The sequence below is a fragment of the Schistocerca nitens genome, chromosome 2 (genome assembly GCF_023898315.1).
Source record: "Schistocerca nitens isolate TAMUIC-IGC-003100 chromosome 2, iqSchNite1.1, whole genome shotgun sequence".
NCBI lineage: Eukaryota > Metazoa > Arthropoda > Insecta > Orthoptera > Acrididae > Schistocerca > Schistocerca nitens.
Genome location: NC_064615.1, coordinates 471,070,212 through 471,094,314, shown reverse-complemented (window position 1 = coordinate 471,094,314; position 24,103 = coordinate 471,070,212). Strand labels below are relative to the sequence as shown.

Below are 24,103 nucleotides of genomic sequence, written 5' to 3'. Positions count from 1 at the left end.
AAGCTTACCTAATATAACCCGATCCCTGTGACTGCAATAACTGCATAAATGACGCTGAATCGCATCTTGTTTGGAAGTATCCAGTAGTTTACGGTTAGTACTATGCATGAAACGTGTGTATTTCGTTAGCATCGTTGTGTATGTGGTTTTTAGTGTGATTATCACCTGCGATGAAATACGAAATAAAAAGGCCAGACGCAAGATTCAGGATCCAAACAAATCAAGAAAGAAAACCTGACCAAGAAGAGCAAGTGAAGTAATGGTTGTTGTCGTTTGGCAACAGCGAACACTTCGGACGTGACGCTGAGAGCTCTGGAGGAACAAGCTACAACCCATGACGTGTCAACTGTGAAGCGTACAGCTATATCTATACTCAGCAAACCATAGCAAGTTGCATTGCTGAGGGTACGTCCCATTGTACCAGTTATTAAGGTTTCTCACCGTTCCATTCTCGTAGGGGGCGCGGGAAGAATGATTGTTTGAATGCCTCTGTCGCGTGCATTAATTATTCTAATCTTATCCTCACGATCCCTATTTGAGCGATACATAGGGGATCGTAGCCTAGAGCCATTATTTCAAACCGGTTCTTGAAACTTCGTTAACAGACTTTCTTAGGATAATTGCCGTCTGTTTTGAAGAGTCTGCCAATTCAGTTCCTTCAGTATATCTGCGACACTCTCCTGCTGATTCATCGGACTGTAGTACCAACAATGCAGAATAAAGCAGAATTCTCTGTTACTTGCTTTAACATTGTTTGCCAACCCACAATGAATCTAAAACATAATACACAACATTGGACAAGTACATTCATTCCCTGTAGAGGCAGATATTAGCACATTATTACCCTGCATGCCTAATCTAAAGCAAGTTACACAACGTCTTATATTAATTTTATCTAATTAGTCGACTAACAGAGTCGACAAAACGGAATCCTATATCTCACAGCATACATAACTCTTACTTATTCTTTTCCTGTACTCTTAATTTGATAAAAATTCCGTTTAATCAAATCGGTATATTCGCTGATCGCAGCATCGTCGTACGAATCGTGATTGTTCCAGAGATCAAGTTCCCCACCCCAGTATTTAATGCAGAGGGGCAATATTGCGAGGTACAGTCGCAGATATTACTGTCTTCGTCTGCTGCTGCTATGGCGTATTGTGTTCGGGTTCTTCATAGCCAGGTATAGAAACCTGATTGTTTTTGAAGTTATTACGATTTAATTGTGAAAATGTGAAGTGTTTTATACTAACCAGTTGTAAAAGTCACAGTCCCCCTTCGTCTACACGGGTAACTGTGTGTACTGAAAATTACCAGCAGACGACCTAATTTCCCAACTAGAGGTCACGAGTAATTACCGGTTACCGGCCCGTAGTGTTGTCTTTGTTAATATTATAAGCATAAATTCTTTCAAGACAGCGGGTGATAGTGGAAATAAAAAAAAAAGTGATAGTACTTGAACTTTAACCCGTATGGTTAATAGATAGGGCTCAAGTTTAGTTCATGGCCAGTTGACTGATAAACCTATTGGTGTGTGTTCTGATAAGTCGAGTGCCGGCTTTCTTATCATAAATGCCTTCGACGATACAGTTCGTGCAATATTATTTTTAAGTAAATTCATAGCCCTAGTTACGGAATCGGTGGCCCTGTAATCGTGTCACGATTCACCTTTTCCGTATACTAAATATGTTGTAGCGTCCACGAAATAAACTGAGATATCATGGATACTTTTTGTATTGAATGAAAATTTTTCCCTTTTAGTATCCTTTACTTTTATATTACTGTTTGGCATGTGGGGCTGTGTGATCCCGCGAAGAATATATATCAGTGATTGGTAAAGATCATTGTGTAATTAATGCATCCTTCAGCTTAGGTAATTTTCCAGGATACCAAAAGCAGGCCGCTACTAACGAAAAGTTCACTACTATCACAGTTCTCAAATAATTAAAGTGGTCATTAAATATATACTAATGAGTTGCTTGAATAACTACAACGGTTTTAACAAACTTTAATTGGGGACTGAAGTGGGAAAGTAAAATATCAGTCGTTACAGAGTTCACAAAAGTGGTACTTGAAGCCTTGTGCCACACTTTTGACAGTGTGGATCATAAAACACTAGTAAACAAAGAACAAGCATTAGGTGGAAGACGAATATCAGTCTTAGCAGAAAAATATCCAGCAAGAGGTAGAGATTGTTCACATGTTAGCAGATGATGTATTTTCTGGGAAAAGGTTGTCAAACACATAAATGTAGGTGTGCCATAGGGTAGTGTATTGCACCCAGTTCTAGTCTTATTATGTCAGTGACTTTCCAGACGGTATAAGACACAAAGAAAAATTTCTTTTTGCTGATGACAGCAGCCTCATAATCACTGCCAGAACCCTAATGGGGGGAGGCAAATGGAAACCCTATGCTATGTTTACAGTGGGCACTGTGTAAGAAAAATAACTTTGAACATAAACAAGATAAATAGTAAGCGGACAGATGACCGTAGCAGTCTGGTCCCTTTAATCCCACAAACCAAACCAATAAATAGTAAGCACTTCAGCACAAAGAGGGGGCAAAAGTATAGACAGTAGGTCTAGCTTGTAGGGGGGGGGGGCAGTTTTTAGGGATGGACAACATTAGTTAAGATTGAATGAACACACAAAGATACTGACATCCTTAATGTTTGCAGCATGTAATGCTCATAGGTTTCTAGTAACAGGTTGTAAGAGCCATTACCTTATGGTGACCTATTCCTACATACAATCAGTACGGATACTGTTTTATAATTGCAGGTAAAGCCCGTAAGAATAGTAACAGAAACTGGTGGTTGGGCTCATTGTAAATAATTGAAAAAAATGCGTTTCCTTATTGGATCAAGTGGGTATGTATGTCAATCTGTTGTTCATATTGGGGAAAACATTAGTGTTCACTGATGGTTGTATAAATAATAATGGAAGAAGAGTCAATTAGGACTTGGTTTTACCAAGGAAAATTGAGCAAACTCAAAATAGTATTTTCTATTTGGGTATAAAATTATGATATATTGCCCAAGAAGTTTACTAAAATACATCTGTTTAAAAAGGCAGCTGGAACTACTCCATAAATAATGCCTACTTCACAATTAAAAATTAGGACTTTGAGTACAGTAGGGATTAGTGATGAGAGACCACCACCTTGTCACATTACAATACAAAATTACAAGAAAATGTGCTAAGGTGTATGGTGGAGTTGAACCTGTCACTAGTCAGCAGTGGGTTGATTCAGTTTTCCAGGCATACTGAAGGGAGGACATGAAGACCTACATATTTGTGGTCCTGGAGTCACCAGCGGGTCTCATAGTGTGTGCAGTGCAAAGCTATGTTTTTATTTGTTTGGTGGAAATCGTGTATGATCAAAAGAACATTGTAGGGCCTTCAGTAGGGATCAACCATATGAGCTGGTGCAGTTCAGAAACTTACTTTGTGTTTGTGAGGGTGGAGTTTCCTCTGTCTTAACCTCCTGATTTAGGTTTTCCAACTTAATTTCATGCAAGTACTGGGATAATTCGTTCAGCAAGACTACAGCCAACCACATGTTCTATCATAAACACGTTTGTGTGAATATTGGACTTGTATACCATTTTTGTAAACTTTTTATACAGGGTGATTTCTTTTTCTGCTGTATACAAACTCAACGGATTGATTGGTGAGAGGATATGGAACAAAAAAGGTTTAATGAAATTATATCCGGAAATGCATTGTTTCCATGCTAGAGACCGTTTATTCAGTCATACATTGTTACGGAGATTGCAGTCTTAATACATGCTGTACCATGCAGCCACTGTTATAGTATGTGTTGAAAATGGTTTCCGGGTACCTCAACGCATGCCATAGCATTTTCTGTCTCACATGTTCACATTGACCAGACCGCATCCGAACAGTGTCAAAGGCAGCATGAAAGCGCTGCTTCAGTGTGTCCACATTTGGAATACTTCTGAGGTGGCCTCCATAACCAAAAATCACACGGGTTGAGATCTGGTGAGTGAGCAGGCCATGTAGCTGGACCTCCTTGTCCAATCTATTGATGAGGGAAGGCACAATTGAGATTTGTCTGAACATTAATGGCAAAGTGGGCTAGAGCACCATTATGTGGCAGCCACATAACCCTTTGAATCAACAATGACAGTTCTTCCAGCAGGCAGGCAAAGTCACCCACAAGAAATGTCGATAGTTCCAGCCTGTTCGGTGACGTGAAAGTAAGACGGGTCCCAAAATATGGTCACCAGTTATCCCGGCTGCACTGATGCTGATGATTCGCTGTCACCATACCATGGGGGTTCTGCATTCTATCAAACAGATGACTGTTATGGAAGTTGAAGATACCACTCTGTGTAAACATGGCCTCATCTGTGAATAGCATAGATGACACAAATCCTGGAATCGCGGTTTCCTGGTGAAGAAATAAGTGGTGGGTCATTCCATGTCAATACAACACAGTAAAGTAACATTTTCAACCAGACCATCTCAGATTTCTTTCGAATTTGGTGCATTCAATGACCCAGGTAAGAGATGGAAAAATTACAATTTACAGGTGTGTGTTACAACTGTGAAGAAAGTTATAGGTCTGTAAAGTATGGAATTTGTGCGAAATTTACATGCATCTGTCACAACATAAGTGACTGTAATTCTGGTTCTAATTCAGTTACAGCAATGAAAATGGTACCATTGGAGAGCTAACGAATAGACCTTTACATTGATATGCCACATGGCAAGTTTCTGAGAATTTTCATGCTGAAGGTCATATATATATACACACACCATCTTGAATATTTTTGAAAAAAAATGTATTTAATTGCTCCAGTATGTTGCTATGAATATGGTATATTAAGATTGCACACCAAAGGCATCATGCACAAAAAAACTTTGTCAGCATCAAAACACTACCGAAATGAAGAAGGTAACACACATATATGAAGCACAAATTATGATAAAGTACAATCCATAAGTAATATTGTACAGAAATATGGTTTACATTATTATAGTGGTATTATGAATTATTTACATTACAGTTGTAATGAAAAGGCAATGAAAAGTTATTAGATCTCTCCTCACTATTCTCCAACTAAATTGTTAATGTTCACCAGATCTGATGCAGGGAGAATGTATGTGCTTCCAGTTGGTGTCATTCGATCCACTGTTGTGATAATGTCACATTTTCAGATGACACCAGTGCCTGGTTTTGCAGGAAACACAAATGACGGAGATGATCCATGTGGATGCAAGAGGTTGACCTTTACTTCATCTGTTTTTTCACATGTTTGTAAGACACTTGCAACCCACCAATGACTGTCATACATACAGGCAACAAATCCATGTATATTTGTTAACAGCATTTCATTGACCGTAGCAATCACTGACTGTTTTATACTCACTAAACAAGCAGAACATGTCTTTGTCTTTACTAAACCTTTGTTAACAGGTATTACACAATGAAGTTTATGAGTACCTGGAATTGGCCTTGTATTTTTGAAATGTTGTTTCAGCTTGATCGTATCTTCATCATGGTGGGAAACCGATGTGTTATGGAAGACACATGAAGGAATATTTTCCTTGCACCACTCAAACAACTGTCGTGATGTCAAAATATGATATTCATAAGGTTGCTTATGGCTGGCAAGTCTTGCTAATCTCTTTACAGTTCCTGCTACCCCATTACAAGGTCCTTTACCATGCGCTGTAGCGAAGAAATGCCATTCTGTTGTAACATAAAAATTTTCTTGATGGTAGGACAGATTCATAAAGTTCTGTTTTTGTATTGGGCAGTACATCCATCCAAAAAGTAATAAATGTGCTTTGAATTTCAAAACTGACATTTTAAGAGATTCATGAAATTTGTGTGGAAAGAATAAACATGCACTGTATCATGCTGATGGCAGTCAGATATTTCCACTTACAATACATGTCGTATGTAATTAGTGCTTGAGTCTCTGTAGTAAGCAACAAATGCATGGATTGTAGCATGTGAATTATTCCAGCGGAATCCTTCTACCTCATCCTGAATGGTGAAGGAGAAATTTTCTACAAAGTCACAGAGAACACAAAACTCATTTACTTTGAGACCTTCTTTAGTGATTTTACAGGAATGTGACTGCTGCTGGGAGATAAATGAGTTCAGTAGGAGGTGTTGTAACCCCGATGCAAATACCTCAATGAAATCATCTGTTGACTTTGTTATAGCCTCTAGAACTACCGTGCCTGTAGTTAATCAACACTTATATGCAATTTCATCAATGCAGTTCTTACCAAACAGACCATACAGATAATCAGTTTGTCTTGTCACACCTGGACAATAGGGACATGAACCTAAGAAACATGCTGGTAGTGCAGGATTACATGTACCAAATGCTACACAGTGCTTGTATGATGGTAATGTGTATTTTTCACTCTTTGTTAGTGCTTTAAATTTACAACCTTCAATCATTAACTTGAAAGTCTGGTACAAGACACACACACACACACACACACACAGAGCATGGGTTACACTGGAATTCGCAAGAACACAGTGCTTTGTCCACAACTCACAAAATTTGGAGAATCCAATATTTATATGTAGGTATTTATCTTTAGGCAACGGCCTTGCCACAGTGGCTACACCGGTTCCCGTGAGATCACCGAAGTTAAGCGCTGTCGGGCGTGGCCGGCGCTTGGATGGGTCACCATCCCGCCGCCACGTGCTGTTGCCATTTTTCGGGGTGCACTCAGCCTCGTGATGCCAATTGAGGAGCTACTCGACCGAATAGTAGCGGCTCCGGTCAAAGAAAACCGTCATAACGACCGGGAGAGCGGTGTGCTGACCCCATGCCCCTCCTATCCGCATCCTCACCTGAGGATGATACGGCGGTCGGATGGTCCCGATGGGTCGCTTGCGGCCTGTAGACGGAGTTAGTAGTTAGTTAGGTATTTATCTTTGAAATATGCATACAGTTCCTTAAGGTTGTGCAATACTAGCTGCTTTTTTTATGTTCTGTAATTCCATTTCTTTCACAGACAACAATCTTTTCTTCCTGGCATCATATGGCTCACGTCATGATCACATTAAAAATCACCCACACTGAACAGTTTTCTCACATAATGTCTTATTTGGCTTAGGATTTGGTATCACTAATATACCATGTTCCGCTACTAACTGTTTTGCTCTCCGTACCGTGTAATCTGAGGCAGAAAATTCTTTGATACTCAATCTCTTTGGAAGTACAATTAGAATTTGTGTTTTGTCGCACATACGGTCTGAATTTTGAAACTTATCTTTCAGCTGGATGATAATTTCACTTTCTCCATTTTCACTCTCTTCTTTTTCCGGTTGTGCCACATAAGTATGCTCCAACATAAGAGGCTATTTTTTTCAGTTTTTGCTTTGGGTACTTTTTCTCACTCAGAAGAGTCTTTTTCTTCACAGAAGATTCAGCCTAAATACTGAAGGCTACTATTTAAAGCCTCGAGTGCCAGATCTGATGCTACTTATCTTCACTTAAATCTTCTCTGGAAGTACCAGGCACAACTGAGGCAACATCTGCAGTGATTGTTGGGTTTTGTGAGATTTTTTTCTATATTTACTGCAAATTTTTCCATCTAACAATACATCAGAATATTTATCATCCACTCCTGAACATTCCTTAAATTCTTGTGCACTCTTGCGTGACCTTCTTCCCTAAACGGATTGCAACAATACAATTTTGACTTGAAATCCATTTTTTACTAAGTATTACTTTACAACACATTTAAACTGCACTTTGTTAAACAAGCCACAGCCATAAAACATATGAAACAAAAATTGCATAATATATAGAGATCAGTGGACTAATGGTGACTAGTTGAAATAAGTCTCTCTGATTGGCTGTTCACTAAAACAGGGTAATGTTGATTGGTTGAAATAAAGGTGTCGCTAATTGGCTGTGCACAGCTAGAAATATTAAAGAACAGGTCTGAATAAAAGTAACTGCTATTGGCTGGTGTTACAGAAAAAACCGGATACATAGCTGCTTACTGCATGTTGGATGGTGCACTTAACTTGATATTTATCATATTTATAGTAACATACTGGAGCAATTAAATATATTTAAAAAAAATTGAAGATGGGGTGTTTTGAGATATTAAAGGTCAAAGGTCATGGTCAATGACCTTTAGTATGAAAATTCTCAGAAACCTGCTGTGTGGCATATCAATGTAAAGGTCTGTTCGTGAACTTTCCAATGGTACCATTTTCGTTGCTGTAACTAAATTAGAACCAGAATTAGTCATTTATGTTGTAACATATGCATGTAAATTGAGCACAAATTCCAAACTTTCCACACCTGTAACTTTCTTCACAGTTGTAATGTACATCTGCAAATTGGTATTTTTTTCATCTCTTATATGGGTCATTGAATGCACCAAATCTGAAAGAAATCTGAGAGGGTCAGGTTGAGAGGTGTGTTGAATTGACATGGAATGACCCTGACAGAACTGCTCCCCATGTGGAAAGTCTGTCGATAGTAAGCCCTGCACGCAGTGTAAGTGATAAGTGTAGTAACAATTATCATGGAGAATGTTCCATACAGTCGTCAGGTGTGTCCTGCAGTGGAGGGCAAACTGCATGGCACTGACACAGTGGTCGCCTTCAACTGTGCTAATCAAATTTTTCTCCAGGTCAGGTGTCTGAACATTTTGGGTACATCCTTAATGATTTCCTGTATCCTGAAATTACCCTGTTGGAGACAAATGGCAAAATACTGTTGCAAACATTGAATGCTGTGTTTGTTGTCGGCGGGTATAGGTCTCCTGACATTACCTTGCTGCCGGCTGTCCTTTGCCATTTGCCTTTTCGTAAGTAAACACCTTGTTGACATGCTTTCGATTTCAATACAGAACCATTGTATACAACGCAGTATCAAATCCATTACAAGATGAGTCAGCAAGAGAAGTGAATTGGACATACTATCGATTACTATGGCAGGAAAGGGCACTAGGACATGATGTGTGAGGAACAGTACCACTCTCTTGGAGGATACCGTGCATACTGTAACTGTGGCTGCATGTTACAGCACACATTAGACTGCAGTCACTGCAACAAAGTATGATAGAGTAAATGGTCTCTAGCCTGGAAACCATGCATTTCCAGACAAGTTCATTAAACCTTTTTCGTCCTGTATGCTCTTGTCAATCAATCCCAAGAGTTTGTACACAGGGGGAAAATCATCCTTTATAATGTTACTGCATATTGTGCTACTGTAGCACAACTAACTGTACTAAAAATAATGTTGGAAAGATCTTTGATGTGCTGTATAATTTAAACAGCAAATTTTTGTAATACGCAAATAATAATACAAAAATCACCAGTTTCAGCATGTCAGCTTGAAACACACTGAAATAAAGGTAGCGGCTGCTTGATTTGCATCTATCAGTTAATCACAGAAAGCACGGGACATGTGATATAGTCGGCTGATTGCAATATGACTTTTTTTGTCATGCACACACAGATTAATAAACATATAGTATTGAATAAGCTGTGCCTTCACAAGTACTTGGTTTTTCTTATGGAGATAGTATGATGGTACACAAGAGCACAGCTTAAATTTGTGTGTCAAAAGAGAAGCAGCAATGTTTACTTAGTTGCTTGTTAAATATGTAGCTCTTTATTTCTGAATAGGTTGAGGTTGGCTGACTGGATCATGTATCTTGTGCTAGTTGTGTTTAGCTGACAGAAGCAAATCAAGCAGTCACTGTCTTGATTTCAGTGCTTTTCAAGCTTACATGCTGTAATTTGTGGTTTCAGTCTTTAGTTTAAATGATAAAATGCAAAATTTGATGGTTTTAGTAGTATGATTTGGTGTGCTACAGTGGCAGAAAGTGTATAATAGTGTTACCAAATAAATAAATAAATGTAAGAGTGATTGCTGTACCCATACTGTACTATCTAGCATATTTTTCAGTAATTGAATTATACAAGGGTTGGTCAAAAATATGGAAACACTCGAAACTCGACACATTACTATGCCTAATATTGTGGATGGAACTCGTTGGCATTCGAAACAGCTTCCAGTCATCTCAGACTGGATAAGAATGGGTCCTTTGTTGTTTCCAAGGGAATCTTACCTCAGCATGCCATATTTCATGTATTAGATCAGTATACTTTGCGTATATCCATTCTGTTGTTAGTTATGGGATAATGTTCTGAGGAGTGAACAGGAAAAATATCGAAGCTATATTCAAATTGCAGAAAAGAGCAGTACGTATAATGACAAAGAGTAGCAGCATGGCTCACTGCCTTGAACTTTTTAAAATGGTGGAAATCTTAACTGTCCCATGTGAATATATTTTTCAGAATGTTATGTACATTTAAAAAAAAAAAAAAAATATATTGGACACTATGTTAACAATGGTTCTGTACATGGTTACGAAACTAGGAACTGCAATAATTTGTATCTGGATAGAAAAAATAAAGTTAAAACGCAACAGAGTCTACTGTACAATGCCATCAAATTATATAATAAATTACCGCAAAACATAAGACATAGAGACAATCTCCTCCTTCAAAGAAAAACTAAAAAAAAAATTACAAAATAAAAGTTACTATACAGTAATGGAGTACTTGAATTAAAAAAGGTTACTTAAAATCTGAAAGTTCTGTGTTAAACTATATGGAGAAATAATGATTATATAAGACTGAAAAATGTAAATTAGATTATAAGAAAATTTCACTGTCAACTATTGTGTAAGAAACAAATTTAAACTGTTAAATTGTCTATTATTCAATGACGAAATCCATACAATGTAAATAGTTTCACGGATTAATAAAGAAATCAAATCAAACTATTCTTCCTGAGAAGTAGTGACAAGTTCTGATGATGATGGTGGAGGTGGATAGCAGCCTTCTCTGTAAAGGAGACCACAAAGACTCAATAATAAGGAATTCTGGCGACTGCAGTGGCCAGGAGAGATGTGGCTGTTTGGACAATGTGAACTGTTTGGCCAGGGTCCCTGTCTGTCATCTTGGAACATAGCTCAACAGTTGCGGTAACCAACATTGTAGCACGAAATGGACCTGATTAGCTAAAACTGTCACATAAACCTTGACACTAATTCAAAACTGGAGAGTAATTGTGGAGCCCATTGAATGCCATGGTATGACTACTTAAATCACCATACCACTGAGATGTTTCACTCCTGGGACATAATCTCAGCTAGAAGTTGGAAACAGTGTGAAACAGTTCATCTGACCAAATGACTTTCTTCACTTGATCCATATTCCAGGTTTTATGGCTTCATTTTCACCTTTTCCCAGTACGGGCATTTGCATAACTGATGAGTAGTCTTTCAATTTCAGCTCATTCTGTAATTTCCTGCTTATGGAGCTCCCTATGTTGGTTTGGTGCCAACAGGGTTCACAAGTGCAACTTCCAGTTCTGGCATTAGATAAGCATCCAGTTCCACCCACCTGTTTTGACCCTTTTGACGCATGACATCATCAATATGGTGGAAATGTGTACTTTCAGTGTATACTATATGGTGGTGATGTCATTGCTGCACACTCGTGCCAACAAAGGAAAAAATGCCACAAGTGTGTTACCTCAACAATAAAATTAACTAACAGGACAACCGTGAGAATTTGTGGGCTTAGGGTTCTGACAAGCTAAATATATAACAATACAAAACACTGCACCATCCCAAAACAAATATTATATACAAAGAAAATCTTAACATACATATTAAATGCTACAGGCACAAAACCAACAGCAACTGAACACTTAGCTTGACTCGTATAGCTCAAACGAAGCTCATGATACCAGAAAAGTCATTATTTGCAATTCCAAAAAGTGGAATCAAAGACCAACTATGAAAAGTGGAATTGGAAATTTCCATTGACCTATATAGCTTAAACATGGGTCATGATACCTACTGGCAAACCGCTGATACGAAAACAAAACTTGGAACTACTCAAAAACCCAGAACCCCCCCCCCCCCCACACACACACACACCAAGGTAGTCAGATCTAACAAAAACGTCAAACATATAAACAAAAGGAAAAAGCATAACTCACTGAAAATAAAGAAAGCACTTCCAAATCAACATTACAGCACTGATTACCTAGACTCAAATAAACCCACATTATCACAAGATACTCACATGAACTCAAAACCAGACGTTACACTCAACACGTCAACATCCAACACCAGAGGGCAGCATCAAATACATAAATGCAACATCTACAAACACAAACTCGGAAGCACTGTGCTATAGTGACATCACACACCACAATACCATTATGTTACGGGGAAAGCAGGCAGGTCGAATCGGGCAGTTCCAATGACCCTCAGTTATTCAGTGAGATTTGCAGCTGTTGTCATCGTATTTTCATATCGATCATCTTCAATGACTGTGTGCTATGTTCACTCAACACACACTTTCATCTGTGTTGCGACTTAGCAGTTGCTGTTTTTTACTTCCCCTAAAAGTGGGATAACTGCCTCTTAAACCATGAAACACGTATACTACTTTGGTTAGACACACCCGTCATATGAGCCCATGTTCGACTTCATGAAGCTCTGGTGTACTGCACTCACAACTTTACAGGACACTCTTGTGACAAGTATTGGCACTTGCAATGTATTGGGGACATTGCACAGGTGCCATTCATGGTCAAATACAACAGCGCGACCTGGAGGCTTGGTTAGCATCTGTATTTATATATGTTCAGGCATACATTTCTTATGATATTTCCATATTTTTGTCGAACCCCTGTATTTATAGTTAATTACCCTTCTTAAAGCTAATCGTACAGCATCCATGATGGGCCTGACTTTCTCATGATTATACTGTAATCTACAGTGATATAATTATAAAATTGATAGTATGGTAACAGAGTGTAGCACATCTCAAGGTAACCACCTGAGAAAGAAGAAAAGAAAGTGTGATTGCTGTCTTAAATCATTGGTAAATTATAAAAAATTCAGCTGATTATCATTAAATGCTCTTGTACAGTTAAACATTTTTAGGGACTTGTTTTTCAATTTAATTAAGCAGTAGTCTTTGTGTCTTCAGTGTAGGTATTGTAACTATGGATTTCATATCTGCCGCTGAAAGTATTTGTGGTTAACTTTTACATGAATGAGGCGTGTTGCTTATATCGTCAGTGTTTAAACGTGGTTTGAAAACTGTGACTTGTATATTTTATAAAGATACATTAAAACAAATATCTACATTGTTTATTTTCTTCAACAATGTGTTCCAAGGGCTTCACAGCCTGTTTTAGCGAAATGTTTGAGAGCTGACTATTCAGTATTTCATGGGCCGTTAAATAACTATTCTAGACAGTTCAGATCTCTTATATCTCACCATTTCTTAATCACATACCACGACAAATAACAAAAATGTACAAATTCTCTTATTCTTGTTTGTTATGTTAACTGTTGGCAGTTATTTTTCACTGGAGTAAGTTTAAGGGGGTTCATCATTATAATTAAATAACTAATCGGGCAAGAGATGAACACTACACAAACAACAAATTATAAAATGAATGTGTACAGTTTCCTCTCCTGTTTGAAGTTGGTGTTGCGTCGTACCCATCGTCAGATATTGATGTTACTATGGTTGTTTCTTCACATCATGGAACTTGGAGTTGATTGTGTAGTAGCACCACTGTTTAAGACAGGAAAAAGTTAGATTCGGTGCAATGCTTCTGAGCGCACAAGTTACAGCCAGGTGCAGGCCTGTTAACGGTAAGTTATGCTTACCAGCAGTTTCGAAGTAGAATGGAGGCCACAGGGCCGTAGAACCACTGAAAATGCATCAGTTTACATGGCACAAGTTACAAGCAAAAGGGGCCCACTGGCCTATCTAGGTGTTACGAGTACAAGACTCAGAACGGTGCGTTAGCAAAACAGAGGGGCATGCCACGTATAAATAGGTGCCGGTTTTCTAACAAAGAGGATTCAAGTGTAGCAGCTCTCCTGGATGGTGGGGCGTGTCACACCAATGGCTACACGCAACAGCAGATGGGGTGCCAGCGTTCCAGTCCATGGCGGGTCACTGGTTCAACTGTCTGAGGCCAACGCGGTGTCCGTAGCCAACCAGCAGCGGGCCACTTGACAGCTCGCTACTGCGGGCAGTCTTGTTGGCTCCCAACACATGCCGGAGGCATCCCAAGGCGAGGGCCACAGATTTGGCTGTCGGATCGCAGGCACTTGCTGTCGCTGCGATCTTAACCATGACAGTGAAGAAGCAGGCAGCGGGCTGCCCTGCGGCTCCCCAGTGAGCAGAGCTGAGGCAACGGGGGTGAAGTCCTCAGAGTCGGCTGCCGGCACATCCTGACATCACCAAAACACCGCTGCTGGACATGGCCGGCATGCCACAGTATGTTGCATGGGTTGCAGAAGTAGCCCTTCCGCGCCAAGCTGTTTTGGAGACATTGAAGTGACGTCCTCGGAATCGGTGGACCCTGTGACGCAGACAGAGGAACACGGCACTGTAGCTTGGAATAATAAACCATTTGAAGATCGTGGCCGAGTATTTATACGGCGCATCCTCACAGTTACCATCCATGTCCACCATTCCTGCCCTGCACGCCAACATATACATTTGGCCGTGACAGCTATATTTGGTGTCAGAATAGCGGGCATCATCTGTACAGTACGATGTTAGAGCCCACTGCCTGCATTAAAGTCACAAAATGTGGTGTGTTGACCAATTTTTCTTTTTTGAGTATTGGACGCTTTCTTTCTTTGTGTTGTCAGAGTAAGTATTAGTGTGTTTGGGGCAGTAAGGTTTTTCTTCATTCATGGCATTTAATTACTTTTGTATTTGGTTGAGTATGATGTTTTATTTATCTCCTCCTAAACATAAGATGAGATACTGAGCTGTAGGAAGTCAGTTTATTTTTATAGTTAAATGTTTTGTTTCTATGGGAGGTTGAAATGGGACTAACTGGGAATGAAAGCAACACAATGGCAGTCAGGGGTGCAAGGTGTGTTGGAAACAGAAGCGGTGTGGATTTTGTTGGGAAAGGTAGCACAATTAACAGCGGACAATTCGCAGTTGAGAAGTGAATTAACATCTTGGAGTGAGCGGGAAACCGCATCGGACCCGTCGTTGTTGCCTAGGGTGATCCAGCTGCCGCGAGTTTGATTATTCCGTTTTCTGGCAAGGCATCTGAGGATGCATGTTCATTTGTGGAAGACTTGGAAACTTCAGCTGTGATGAAAGGTTGGTCTGATGAACAGTTGTTACATGTAGCCAAGATTAGATTAACGGGTGAAGCGAAGACATAAGTGGTGTCCTCAGGCCTTAAGGAAGGCTGGGCAGTTTAAGCAATTGAAAGAGGTGCTTTTACAGAGGTACAAGAAACAGAATAGCACTCGGTACTTTAGGGAAAGGTTGAGTACAATGGCGAAGAGACGGACAGAGATGCTAGAGGAATTTGATGACAGAGTAAGAGAAATTAATGAGTATACGTAAGAGTTGGGTCAGAGTGATGAAGCGAATGGTGTTCTGTTGCAGGAGACCGAGCAAAGGGCACTTGATGTATTTTTGAGGAGGTTACCGGCGCATACGGCACTGAATGTGCGTGAAGAGAGACTGAAAGATTTGTATTCAGCCATTCGGCTGGCAATCCAATGTGAGGAAATAGACGTGGCAGTGGGGATATGTGATAGACAAACAGTGTTTACAGTGGGTATGTTATGAGTGTGGTCATATGGGACATGTGCAGAGGCAATGTACCCAGTCACCGAGAAATAGAGGAAGGTGTGGAAATCAGCAGCGTGGAGGATGGAGAAGTGGATTTAGTAGGGATGGACAATTTTTAAATGGCAGAGGGGGCCCAAGACTCACCTGGGCGAGCTCCCGTTTAATTTCAATGCTACAAATACGTATGTAGAGGTGGAATGTTCAGTTGTAGGATCCATAGGAACTTAAGTTTTAAGATTTTGTTGGACACAGGGGTGCAAGTGTCAGTGGCTACTAAGATTCAATGGGACAAAGGAAGTTAGACCCACCATGTTATAGGTTGCGTGGGGTGGGGGATAAGGTCACACCTTTGGGGTCAGTGACAGTTGACTTTCGCATAGGGAAAGTCCGATTTGATGCTAGCTTGGAGGTAGTACCATGGGTAAGCAAGGGCTATGCCATGACCCTAGGAGTAGATTTCTTGCATCAACATCATGCCAAAATTGTCCTTGGACAACGAACTGTGGAACTTGGTGGTATGTTATTTCAGCTAGGGGAAACTGTTGTTGATGCAGAGCTGTCGTGAGAGGCGTTCAACGCAATGAACAAACCAATTGACCCGTTTACATGAGCAGTAAGGCGTAATTCGCATGAGTGTGTGTCTGGTGGCACTGGGATGTCTCTTTGGGTAAGTGTGGTGTCAAATCTACCTGTGGGTACGGTATGTGTTATTGAACCATTGTAGGATAATGAAGTTCTGGATCCATTAGGTTGTTTTGTGAAACGTAAAGAGGGAAACGATGGGTGGGTAGTCCCCGTGAATGTGGATAAATTAGGCGCTGTAGACGCGAATTTGTGGAAAGGAGTTTCAGTAGTGAGTTTGGATGTACCAGATGGCGAAGACTGGTGTTCGAGAGGTAGGCGTAGCAATCAACCACTAACTGCCGATAGAACTGCATTGCATAACTAAGTTAATTATTTGAAAGGAGGAGGAAAAAGAGCATACAGAAAAATTGTTTTGGGAATTTGATTTGTTTTTTTCCGCGAGGGCCGTTACCGGCAACTCCATTAGTTCAACATAGAATACCAACAGGGAATGAATCATCTGTTTACCGTAAACCATACAGAATACTGAGGTATTTGCAGCCAATTGTGGAGGATTTCATTGATCAGCAGCTTGCAGATGGTATTATAGAGCATAGTAATAGTTGATGGGGATTGGGCATTGTCGTTGTGCCTTAAAAAAAAAATCTGTGTATGGAACTAAGAAATACAGGTTCTGTTGTGACTACAGATACCTCAATAATAAGACAGTAACAGACGCATACCCCATTCCAAACATATCAGAGACTTTGGATCGCTTAGGACAGTGCCAGTACTTTTCTATGATTGATTTGACAAGTGGTTATCATCAGTTGAGGTGGCTCCAGAGGATCATCCAAAAACTTCTTTCTCTACTCCTGGAGGCCATTACCAGTACATCATAATGCCATTTGGTGTGAAAAATGCTCTGGCAACATTTCAGAGGTTGCTAGACAGTGTGTTGAGGGGTTTGAAACCACGGCAGTGTCTTGCCTATTTGGATGACATTGTAGTGTTTGCAAGTAGTATGGAGCAACGTAGACAGCAGTTAAGGGAAGTATTTATGAGGTTAATAGCAGCTCGTTTGACTTTGAGCCTGGAGAAGGGTCATTTTGCATTGGAAGAAGTGAAATATTTGGGTCTTATCATCAGTAAGGATGGAGTGCAAACAGATCAGAGGTTGGTACAGGCTGTAAGGGATTTTCGGGAGCTGAAAACAGTTAAGGAAGTGCAATCATTCATCAGAATTTGCAATTTCTATCGAAAGTTCATGAAGGGTTTTGCAGATTTAGCACAGCCATTGTTGTGATTGTTATGGAAGGGTGTGAAATATGAGTGGACAGAACAGTGTCAGAAAGCATTTGACAAACTGAAAGAAGTGTTAACATCAAGTCCAGTTCTTGTGTTTCCAGATTTTGAAAAGGAATTTATTCTAGCATGCGATGCATCGAATCAAGCATTAGGGTGTGTTCTTAATCAGGAAATTGATGGGAAAGAACATCCTGTAGCCCATGTGTCTAGGCAGTTGAATGCAGCAGAGAGTAATTATTCAACAACAGAGGTGGAGATGCTTAGCATAATGTATCGAATCACATATTTTAAATGTTATTTATATGGGAGAAGATATTGGATAGTGACAGATCATGCTGCGTTGAAGTGGTTGTTGGGGTTGAAGGATCCGTCCACTAGACTCGCTAGGTGGGCTGTGAGGCTTAGTGAATTAGACTGCGAGGTGGTGCACAAGCCTGGGAAGAAGCACGGTAATGTGGATGCACTGAGTAGAAAGGTGGCAAAAGTAGAAGTTGTAGATTATGACCTAGCAGTATGGCAAGAATTACAGGACGTGGACAAAGATTGTAAATTGTAGTGGACACAGCCACAATGTATGACGGCCTTCTGTGCAGGGAAAAGAAGATAGGGCCAAGGGTAGTAGTGCCAGTGAAGCTGAGAGATGAGGTTTTGAAAGAAGCTCATGATCATGTATTATCTGGTCATGGTAGGAGTAGAGCAACAAACAGGAGAGTGGCGGAGAGGTATTGGTGGAGGGGTAGGAAAGCAGTTGTGGATCAGCATGTCAAGAATTGTATACCATCTGCGCAGAGACCAGATTTGAGTCGGAAACGGATACAGCTACGACGATTGCTGGAAGCGACATGTCTGTTTTCTGTGTTGGAATTGATGTCTTAGGGCATATCAGTCGAACACCATTAGGGAACAGATTCGTTCTGGCAATAATAGACCATTTTTCGACATATGTGGAGATGGTGGTTATTCCGAATCAACAGGCAGCAATGGTCGCGCAAGTGTTAGTAAACAACTGGATTTTGAAGTTTGGTGTACCAGAGACAATAATTTCTGACCAAGGGACCAACTTCATGTCATATTTAATGAAGGAACTGTGTGAATTGTTGAATGTAAAGAAGTTGTGGACAAGCACTTTGCATCCACAGGCAAACGGAAGGACAGAATGGGTACACAGAACAATTGGGCAGATGCTGCGTTTTTATGAGGATTCTCATCACCGTCAGTGGGGCGAGTATTTGAAGCGTATTGTATGCGCATACAATGCAAAAGTCCATACCAATGCTGGTTTGTCTCCGTTTGAGGTAGTGTATGGGTGAAAAATGCTGTCGCCATTTGATTTAATGAACCTACAGAAAGGAAGGACTGGTGAATCTGTATGTCAATTCACGAGGACAATTCAGGATGTTTGGAAACGGGTACAAAAGATGAATACAAAGGCTTTGGAAAGGCAGGAAGATGCCGTGAAGTGGAAAAGAAGTTTACCGCAGTATAGAGTAGGGCAATGGGTAATGCTATCCAGCCCCTATATGCCAAAAGCGAAAACGAAGTAGTTTGTCGCAAGGTATCAAAGGCCATACCAAGTAGTTGAAACCACATCCCCCGTTAATGTTAACCTTCAGCTACCAACTAGAACAATGATAGTACACATTGGGCGGTTGCGGCCATTTAAGGGTTGTCCGGATGTGATTCCAGGCAAGTCACAGGGGGGGGGGGGGGGGGAGAGAGAGAGAGAGAGAGAGAGAGAGAGAGAGAGAGAGAGAGAGAGAGAGGTGTTATGCGCAGGGGAAATCAGGAAGATAGAGTATAGCATGATGTACCGTATGCTTTGCGATCCAGAAAGTAGTAGAGTATTTGTAGTTTTTTGTTTTCTTGTTATGTATCATTGGGCTTGTGTAGATTAATTAGCCATTGTATTTCATATGTTGTATGTGTTTTTGAGTATTGTGAGCCTGCTGGGGACAGCAGGCCAGGAGGAAAGAACTAGACTATCTAAGGGGCATCGTGGAGCCAAAATTGAGCTTGCAATGGATAGGGATGCATTGGATCTTCTTCACCTACGAAAATTTGATGGTAATAGCAAGTTGTTTTGAGCAGGGAGTATTTGCCGAAGTGAAACATATGGAGCTCAAGGATAGCGGAATTTTAATCAATGGAACTGCTTGTAACATAATAGGATCAACCTCCCGTCTGCCAGTGTCAATTTCAGGAATCGCGCAACTGAATGTTACACAGCCACAGCTGTACTGGCCAGAAGCAACTTTAGAGTTTTTGCCAAGGCAGAATCGGACCTTGTTAAATCCAACTCTGGAATCAGGTCTGTTGATATCCATAAACCAGTTCATTTCAGAGCAAGATGGGCATGTCTCAGCCGAACAGATTGTGCAACATGTCACTCAATATAGGGAAAGGCAATGACAAGTAACGATCGTTTTGAGCACCTCTGTGCCAAGTGCCATCGCGACCTTAACTTTGTTGTGTGTTGTTTTTCATTCTGGTCAGGCAGAGAACCAATCCCAAGAGGGAACTGATGGTAGTCCAAGTCCCAGTGGATTGGATACCAAGGGCATAAGACGGGCAGGTAAGGGGTTGATCGAGCATTAAGTGGAGTGGTCATCCAGTAAGGATTTTTTTTTTTTTTTTTTTTTTTTTTTTTTTTTTTGTCATGTGTTTTAAGAGGAGTAGACCACATCCAAGTTTTCTAATAGTAGTAGTAACTATGTCATAAGTATGTGCTGACCCAAACAAGTTTAAGAGTAGTTAGATGTCGACCCGGGGACCAGGTCTTTCCGAAGGGGGGAATACTGTAGCGGCACCACCGTTTAAGATAGGAAGAAGTTAGATTCCGTGCAATACTTCTGACTGCACAAGTTACAGCCAAGTGCGGGCCTGTTGACAGTAAGTTAAACTTAACAGTGGTTGCGAAGTAGAATGGAGGCCACAGGGCCGTAGAACCACTGAAAAGAGTAAACGCAGCAGTTTGCATAGCGCAAGTTACAGGCAGAAGGGGCCCACTCGCCTGCCTAGGTGTTAGGAGTACATGACTCAGAGCGGCACGTTAGCAAAACAGAGGCACACATCCGCGTATAAGTAGGTGCCGGTTTTCTAACGAAGGGGATTAAAGTGTGGCAGCTCTCCTGTGACAGCAGGGCGTGTCACATGACCGGCTACATACTGCAGCAGATGGGGCACCAGCATTCCAGTCCATCAGGGTCCGTAGCCAGCCAGTTGCAGGCCACTCAACAGCTCGCTACTGGGGGCAGTCTTGTTGGCTCCCAACCCATGCCGGAGGCATCCCAAGGTGAGGGCTGCTGATTTGGTTGTCGGATCGCAGGTGCTTGTCGCCACAATCTTAACCACGACGGCAAAGAAGCACGCTGCGGGCAACCCTGCGGCTCTCCAGCGAGCAGCACTGAGGCAAAGGGGGCGAAGGCCTCTGAGTTGGCTGCCGGCACATCCTGACGTCAAAATGCCTGCGGCTGTACACGGCCGGCATGCTGCAGTACATTGCACGGATTGCAGAGGTAGCCATCCCGCACCAAGCTCTTTTACAGACAGCGAAGTGGCGTCTTCGGCATTGCAGGACCCTGTGATGCAGACAGAGAGGAACACGGCACTGTAGCTGGGAATATTAAAACACTTGAAGATCATGGCAAAGTTTTAATATGGTGCATCCTGACTGTTTCCATCCACGTCCAACATTCCTCCTCCGCTCGCCAACATATACATTTGGCAGTGATGGTTACATAAAATGTATTGTGATGAGGACATAAATTTTTGTCTGTCAGGTAAGATTTGTAATGCTTGTGGGTGGGGGATTCCTGGTTTGATAGTTGCCTGGTGACTCACATAGTGGGAACAGCCGAACAGAAGCTTGTCTTGATCTGCTATTTCTGAGGGGGGGGATATTCGCAATATGGAGATGTTTAAACTTTGATTGTTGTATAAGGTAGACATACAATGAAAGGTATTTCTTTTGTGGTGCCACTCTTTACTAATTGGTTAACAATTAGCTGTCTTGCACCACAATGCCCTGTCACCCAGAGAAATTGTATATTTTGGATCATTTGATCACTGGATAGTTTCTTTACATCAAAGAGGTAATAGATTGTTTTCAAGTTCCAGGATTGACAATCTAGTTTTTTGAGGTGATTCTGCAAATCTGTTAGTGAAATATCACTGATGTTATGCATTGTATATCTGAGTGCTTCTTACTCCCAGAACTTCAACTGTAAAGCTGCTCATTTTGAGGGAGGAGGGTGTTTTCATAGTGGGGTACAAGTATGCAAATCCTGTTGCTTCACTCGACTTACATCTGCAAATGTATATCGAGATGCTTACCGGGTACTCTAAGGTTTGCTGAATGATATTTCGGTCTTCAGAGATAGAAGTGAAGGAACGCCTTGGTTGACGTGGTATGGATGGTTTGTAGTGAGGAGTTTAACACTAAAGTCTTAACATCAGAGGTGTCACATAACTCAATATGAGTGGAGTGGTGTATTTAGTGTGACTGCAACTGCAGGCTAATCGAGTTATTTCTTTGCTGCGCAGCGTATCCCTGGTACTGCTTGTTTTGTTGGACAGCTGATATCTCTGAAGGGGGAACAGTGACAAAAGTGCCCTGCAAAATATAATTTCCTGAGTTAATAAATATACAAATTTTCAGTGGCATTTCTTTGGCTTCCATCAGTAGTACGTTTGTCAGAGTGGATTTCATATTGCCAAAACAAGTCTAATAGCACGGTGCTGCAGGATGTCGATTTTGTTGAGTTTATATTTTGGAGTGTTTCCATTCAAATTGCTATCATAATCCCATACTGAATGAATGAGGTTGAGTTTTAGTGAGGATAAACCCTTTAAATTTGCTCCATACCGTACTTGGGAAACTGCAGGTAGTATGTTCGTGCACAAAGATTAGGGTGTTCAGATACCTGTCTGAACATTTATTTCATGCTCAAGAGTAGATTCCTTGCATGTGTTAAAAGTATCCAAAGTTCAGTGCTTATTCTTTGAGATGACAAGCTGTATCCGAGGTTGACATTCCTTTGACACACAACTTCCAATGTAGAATAAAGTACTGTAGTGTTAATAGTAACCTTGAGCTTGATGAGTATTTAATTTTCTTTTTTACTTAAAATAAAAGATTCAGGTAATAGTTCGCTTCAGAATATAGCCTGCAAATTCTTCGCATAAAAGTAGGTATCACTTATATATATTTGAATAAAACTTTTACTCTGCAGCTGTGCTGGTGCTGATATGAAACTTCCTGACAGATTGGAACTGTTACCATACTGAGACTCGAACTCAGGTCCTCTGCCTTTCACGGGCAAGTGCTCTATGGGTTGAGCTACCAAAACATTTGCCCAAGAAGGCAAAGGTCCCAAGTTAGTCTCAATCTGGCACATAGATTTAATATATTTAATCTGCCAGGAAGTTACTAATGTATATTGTTGTTGTTGTTGTTGTTGTTGTTGTTTTTCTCAGACGTTATGTCTGGTCAAAAATGAAAGTGACGCGGACCTTGATCAAGCCTTTTATCACCAGACTCTTCTCTTCAGCAATACATCATTAAGCATCCTGTATCTCATAGCTGCTCTTTTCTTTCCAATGTAATATCTGTATGTGTAATTTAGTTTGACATTTGCATCTTGTGAAGAATTATTTTCATATTTAGATCAGACTGAGTCATACATTTGGAGGTAAAGGTTTCTTTTGTGGGCCCTCCCTGGAAAGTCTCACCCTGCCATTCATTTTAAATGACTAGAAAACCTCAATTTCTACTGCAGTGCTTTAGTTCCAAAATAGAAAGTTAGACCTATGTTAATATTTATTGCACCAGGAATGTGGAATCATAAACTGTTTGGTTTGTTTGAGGCTCTTATAAGCAGCATTCTGAATAATCTTTATTATGAACATTTTCTTTTCCTCTAATTCTCACTGTCCTCCTCGTGCCTTTTACACAGAAACAGTGCATTGTTTCAACTATGCCAAATCAGTTTGTGCTTAAACTTCAAAATCCCTTGATGCCATATGCTTTTTTACTAGAAAAAAGTTTGTGACAAACAATTCTAATTACTGAAACTATTTTAGTAGCAAGTAGTTTAGAACATTAGTTTGAACCTTATTTGCACAAATATTATGCATTTGTGCTTGTGGTGTGAAATACCTTTTTGTCACATGAGCAGTTTTAGTGTTTGTTACCAATTGCTACATTTGCAATGTAGGGAACACCATGGCTGGTTGCTGCACAAGAAATTCAACGGCGATGCTTTCATGTTTCGCCACTTGCTGCTGCGGCTCGGAAAGTCGCCATGAGCAGGTTCGACAAAGACAGTTACTTACCCTACGAAAAACTTGAGAAGAACCTTAGTATTGTTAAAAAGAGGTAGGTATCCACCTGTTGATTGTTGGCTTCTGTAATATTAAGTGAAAATATAAAGCAGACTTTTTTGTTTGAAATTTGCAGTGTTGTATACTGTTAACATGAAATTCATTTATTTTCACATGACACATCCATAATTTCAATTGCAAATTCTTAGGAATGTTGCAGTA

The 24,103-nt window shown here is 40.5% G+C and overlaps 1 protein-coding gene across 1 annotated transcript in view; it reads left to right on the top strand.

The window, feature by feature from the left end:
• Window positions 1-1,080: 1,080 nt before the first annotated feature.
• Window positions 1,081-24,103, top strand: part of LOC126236387 (probable aconitate hydratase, mitochondrial) — a 131,961-nt gene continuing 108,938 nt past the window's right edge. The window contains exons 1-2 of the mRNA XM_049945673.1: window positions 1,081-1,183; window positions 23,776-23,936. Coding sequence (XP_049801630.1) covers window positions 1,151-1,183; window positions 23,776-23,936 — 194 coding nt within the window. The 5' untranslated portion in view covers window positions 1,081-1,150. The remainder of the gene's footprint in view (window positions 1,184-23,775; window positions 23,937-24,103) is intronic.